The sequence below is a fragment of the Protobothrops mucrosquamatus genome, unplaced genomic scaffold, assembly GCF_001527695.2.
Source record: "Protobothrops mucrosquamatus isolate PMUCROS unplaced genomic scaffold, P.Mucros_1.0 scaffold12809, whole genome shotgun sequence".
In the NCBI taxonomy this organism is placed as follows: Eukaryota; Metazoa; Chordata; class Lepidosauria; order Squamata; family Viperidae; genus Protobothrops; species Protobothrops mucrosquamatus.
In genome coordinates, this window is record NW_015398584.1 from 1 (window position 1) to 5,326 (window position 5,326).

The window sequence follows — 5,326 nt, forward strand, 5'->3', positions numbered from 1 at the left end:
AGGGCAGCCGAGTCCCAGCCGAGCGCCCTCCAACCCCCCCCCCCTCTGAGCATGACTAGGAGGAGGGCAGAAGGCAGTGTCCACCCTATCTGAAGGGCATCAGCCTGGGAGGAAAGGCGCCCGTGCTGAGAAATGTGCCAAAGGATATTTTTTTACCAAGGTCACCCTGTAAACGTGAAGTAACTTCTCGGGGCCAGAACAGAATCCACGGAGGAGATTGGCCACCCCAGGTCCAATTCAGGCATCTTGTTTAGGCTGACTGAGTAGCCCGTGTTGCTTCAAGAGATTGTTCAGCCTTTCAACCTCTATTTCCTGTTGAAGAAAAAGAAATCAGGTGGTTTCTTGTGTCCCTCAGGCCTCGGATGCAAGTTTTTTATCAACAGCCCTTTTCCAATTTGGGGGGAAAAAATCAGATGAACAGAAGAAGGAAAGTGGAATTTAAAAGCTCTGAAGGAAGCCTACGAGCAGTTATCTCTTAACTATTAAATAAAAATATGACATCTGAATTCTCAGTTATCATTACTGATTCTTTTCCTTTCCTTTCTTCCTGGCTACATTTTATATTTGATGGGGGAAAAAAAAGAGGGGTTCTGGGCACTTCCAAGAGCAGAGTCAAAGCCGTGCCCTTACATTGGAATAAATTTAGTGGCAAGTAGGCTAGAAATCCTGTCGTTTCGGCTGGGTCAGGGCAATCCTCTTGAAGGAATTAAAAACTTACCTTCTCTGCACAGCTGCTTTCCAGCTGCTGGACTTTGGCACTCAGCTGTACATTGGCTTGCTTCAGTTTGGAGATCTGCTGTTCTGAGCGGGTCTTCACTGATAAGATGATTCCTGCAGATAGAATTGAAGGACAGAACAGTTCCCAAAACTATCAGCCAAGCCTGGGGGCCACCTAAAAATTAGCATTGCAAAACATTTACAGTAAACCTCCTGCTTAGGAAGGCATGGCAGAAAAGGGAACGGAGGGCTGGAATGGTATAAACATTGACAAACTTGGAGGCTAACTTAACACTTTCTAGTTCTTTTATCAGTTCTCAAAAAGATGGAAACTAATCCAGGAGAGAACCAACTTAGAACCAAGGAGAAATTTACTGACAGTGAGAACAATTAACCAGGGCAAAGGCTTCCTTCAGAAACGGGGTGGGTGGGGGGGTGGGTGCTCCAACACGAGGTTTTAAAAAGAGATTGGATACATTTGTCTGAAATGGTATGGAGTTTCCTGCTTGAGCAGGGGGTTGGACTAGAAGACCTCCAAGGTCCCTTCCAGCTCTGTTATTCAGGGGTCTCCCATAGGATCAGGCCTCTGAGAGCCCACCCCTTGAACCAACGGCCTTGGGCAAAGCGGGGGGGGGGGTATTTAAAGGCAGTCTTGGTAGACAGGAGGGGAGAAGGGAAAAAGTTCTAGAGAAGGAGCTTTCACTCAAAGTGTCTCAGTCATCCTTGGATAAAGAGGACACGGTTCTTAGAGTTTAATTCCCATCCTGCTTCCAAGACGTACCATTGATGATCCTGGCCACTCGCCACAGCCTGAGCAGGATCAGCAGGCCAAGCGCTTCAAACTGATGCTCCTGAAAGAGGACCACGATGTCCAGGATGAAGGAGACGACCACCACCAGGGCGTCCAGGACTTCGAACTTGTGGTGGAAGAACTCCAGGCGGTAGGTGAAGAGCTTGAAGCTGACTTCCACCAGGAAGAGGGACAGGATGGAGAGGCTCAGGTAGTGAAGCACCTGGGGGGCACAGAAGGGGCCGCGGGTAGCTGAAAAAGCCATCCAGGACACAGCGGGGGGGGGGGTTGGGGGATGACACAACCTTCTGGCTGATCTTAAGGCCGCTCCTGCCTGGAGAGTCTCCTCAGTTCACCCATTTTTCACCTTTGGTGCGATCTCCTCTTTGTCGGGATGAATGATCTTCAGATCCAGAAGCAGCTCTCCCAGCACCAGCACAGCATCCAAGATCACCAGGCAAACCACCAAGATCTGGGAGGATAAGGGAGAGCATTCGGGTAAAAACAATAACATGTTCCTGGAAATCCATCACCAGAGGTTGAGGTCGGCTCCCGTTTATGTTAGCAGTGAATATAACCGAAGTCCAACACACAAGTCTTGGCTGGGGAATTCTGGGAGTTGAAGTCCACACATCTTAAAGTGGCCCAGACTGAGAAATGCTGGTTAAAGCATTGGATTCCTGGCTGGAAAACCAGGAATGATAACCCAACTCAGATAAGCAAGCTAACAATAAACAACAACCCAAGTCCACTCCCATCAACTCTCATCTGACAGGGCAAACCACTAATCTATAGAGAGCAAACCCTACTCCTTTACTAGCACTGATGATGATACCTAGTTTGGTAATGAAACATCTACAAGAAAGCAACCAACCTCAGAGAGCAGCAAGGACCCCACAGTGATAAACCTGATTGAAAATCTGCACACAACCATGGGATGCCATAATTTACTTATACGGTTTATTAAATAAACCAAGACTGGCTAAGTTCACATGGCTAATTATAGCAGAACGTGATCTTTGGGGTTTTGGAGAAGCACGTGGCAGAAACCATACCTGGGATTTGGATACTACTGTCCATGAGTTAACAAACTCTGCAGATCCAATCCAGTGAAGATTGACCAACAATCCATGATTAAGACCAAGTGGAACGACACAGCGCCAGAATCAAGCAACGAGGTGGCACTCAAGATTATCAGTATCGCTCTTTGCTCGTGTGACAACCAAACTCCTATGAGGGAGCCCGTGGTGACCATCATCTGAAGAGTCCCCCACCCATACCTGGAACTTGTGGGAGTGGAACAGCCTCTTCATGACATCTCTGAAGGTTGGACGCCTGGGTGCCGATTCGACTTTCACCGCAACCTCGGGTGCCTTCCCTTCTCCTTCCTCTTCCGTCTCCTCCTCCTCCCATTTCTTGTAGTCGTTGTTCCACTGGGCAGTGTCATCTCCCACCACCGTGAAGTGCTTCAGATACATCGACATGGTGGTCGCTCAAAAGTACATCACCTCCCAGAGAACAGCTGCAGAAGCAGATCACAAGCCATCCTGGTTAGTCAAGACTCAGTCAGTCACCTTCCTAGGAATGCATTCATGGACAGATAAAAAGAGGAAGAAAGGAAGGATCACGCCGCTAAAGTGATCGTTTTTCAGGGCTCTCCGTAGTTGGCCACTTTAAGACTTGTGGACTTCAACTCCCAGAATTCCCCAGCCAGCATGAATTCTGGGAGTTGAAGTCCACAGGTCTTAAAGTGGCCAAGATCGGAGACCCCTGATTTAGGTTACTGAGTCCAGGTCCTTACTCAATGCAGAAAACCAAATGTAGGGCACCTCCCCAGCAGAAAACAACAGCCCAGGCTCTGCTCAAAGACACCCACCCAGAGTCGTTGACAGTCAGATAACATACAGTTTTAACAAATCATCCTCACCATCACCAGGAAATTTGCTACTTCCCTAATTAACTATTCTACCCTTGAATCACTATTGAAAAAAACCCTGGAATTATGTGCCTTTTTTTAAAAAAAAGAAAGAGGGTTAAGAAACCAAGAGAGATAAAAGAAGGGATCCTTTTAGAGGAAGCAGTGTGAAAATGCTACCTTCAAGAAGAAGAGAATTAATATAACAACCACACAGGAAGCCAGCCCTGATCCTCAGAGCATCCCCAAAGCCGTCTCCCTCTTACCGTGTCTTAAGCTCTCTTTCTCCGCCGGCCCAGCCCGTTTCTCTCCTGCCAAGGAAGCCCAAGCCAAGCCTGAGGACCCCGAAGCCCGCCCCGGAGAGTCGTCTGCCCTGCTAGAGAGACTTTTGTAGGAGAGGCAAAGGAGAACAAGAAAACCCCCACGTTTCCTGTTTGCTTTATTTTGCATAAGACATTTCTGTCGCAATCTTTTCTGCCAATCAAACTCTGGGAGGGTGAAGGAGAGGGGAGAGCCCACCCGGGGCTAGCCAACCACTGCCATTAGGCAAGTTCTCTGTGTTTGTTGTGGGTACAAACCATGGCTAGGACAGTTCTCCTTGTCCTTGGCTGGGGTGGCATCTACCTGACGCATGAGGAACCCCGATGGAAAGCTCCTGCAGAAGGAAGACCCGTGGGGAGGGGGCAGGACTTGCTCAAACTAGCCCAAAGTGCCACCAATTGGATTTACTACGACCAGAGTCAGCTCTGGTTGAGAGAAGCAGCAGTTGGCACAGATATTTGCTCTGTTTATGGTACCATACCGGTCAAATAAATTCCAGTCAATGCTGGTTTATGATCCTGCTGGTAAATAGCTTCCAGGTGATTGGAAGAAGAGCTTTGCGTGGCTATGCAGAGATCTCCGACCTAATCATAATCTAAACAGGATCAGGAGTTACAACCCTCTTTATTTGCTGCCCAGAAGGGGTTATTGTGAATACTGTCTAGCAACAAACAGCCTCCTTTTTCTTTAGGGGCTGCCGAAGCAGCCAGGAATTCTCTTGAAACACTCAAGGTTATTGCAAAACGCCGGCGTTCTATTTTTAAGCATGAAGAAATACCTCTGATGTTTCTCCCAAAACAAATTGCAAATAGTCTCGTTCTTTCTTCATAGAGTGGCCCCTGTTCTTCCCTCCCCCCCACTCCTCCTGAACTTGAACGTGTTGGACCAAACCGATGGGTGGGAACATCAGCTTAGGACAAGCTTACACAACTCGCAATCTTCTCCAACGGTTGTGTAGAAGAGAACGCAGTTCCAAGTTCAGCCCCGGAAATCAGGATTTTTACCTATTTATAGCAGCCAGCTCTTAAAATAAGACAGCTCCAAGAAGGAAAGTAACACCTGTTTCTTGTCTAAACCCAAAGTGGTTGAGTTCAAGAACCATCCTAAGCCATTAATCATGGATTACAAACAACAGTGGCTCGGTGGACAGCTGGTGCTTAACTCAGAATAAAATGTTGCGGCAGCGTCGTCTACTCCGGGAGTCTCCAATTAGTGCTCTAAGCCCCATGGAAAAAAAAGAAAGGGGGGGGGGGATAGCTGAGGCAGGAGAACATTGAGGTCTCCTGGGCATTAAAAAGCCCCTATTCTGGTTTGCTTGTTTTCTTGGAAAGTTGTAAGATTAACCCCATCCAAACTCTAAAGATGGAACCTTTCCAGGCATGAAACCATGAATGTTTCACCTGTCACCTGTCTGGAAAAGCTGGACTTCATTTTCAAGAAGGACTCTTGGGTCATCTGGCAAACTAAACCAGTTGATTGTGGAGAAATGTTAGCTTCCCACAAACCATCACTTAGCCATCTTTCATTCACCTGGGAAGAGAGGCAGAGCTGCTCTGCTCCTACGATGCTAAAAGGGGGAGGCC

The 5,326-nt window shown here is 47.8% G+C and overlaps 1 protein-coding gene across 1 annotated transcript; it reads right to left on the reverse strand.

Annotated features, from left to right (window-relative positions):
* Window positions 1-36: 36 nt before the first annotated feature.
* On the reverse strand, window positions 37-3,817 carry LOC107301447 (voltage-gated hydrogen channel 1-like). The gene is made up of 6 exons (XM_015830670.1): window positions 3,689-3,817; window positions 2,788-3,029; window positions 1,875-1,979; window positions 1,499-1,730; window positions 719-831; window positions 37-312 (listed from the first exon to the last, which is right to left on the reverse strand). The coding sequence occupies exons 2-6, from the start codon at window positions 2,989-2,991 to the stop codon at window positions 238-240; spliced, it is 729 nt and encodes a 242-aa protein (XP_015686156.1). The 5' UTR covers window positions 2,992-3,029; window positions 3,689-3,817; the 3' UTR covers window positions 37-237.
* Window positions 3,818-5,326: the final 1,509 nt, after the last annotated feature.

Excerpts from the sequence above, each read along its gene's own strand:
- LOC107301447 (XM_015830670.1), bottom strand. The coding sequence starts at position 2,991 with ATGTCGATGTATCTGAAGCACTTCACGGTGGTGGGAGATGACACTGCC. Across the intron at positions 1,731-1,874 it reads AAGAGGAGATCGCACCAAAG|GTGCTTCACTACCTGAGCCT; the intron begins GTGAAAAATGGG and ends TGTGCCCCCCAG. Across the intron at positions 832-1,498 it reads AGTGGCCAGGATCATCAATG|GAATCATCTTATCAGTGAAG; the intron begins GTACGTCTTGGA and ends TTCTATCTGCAG.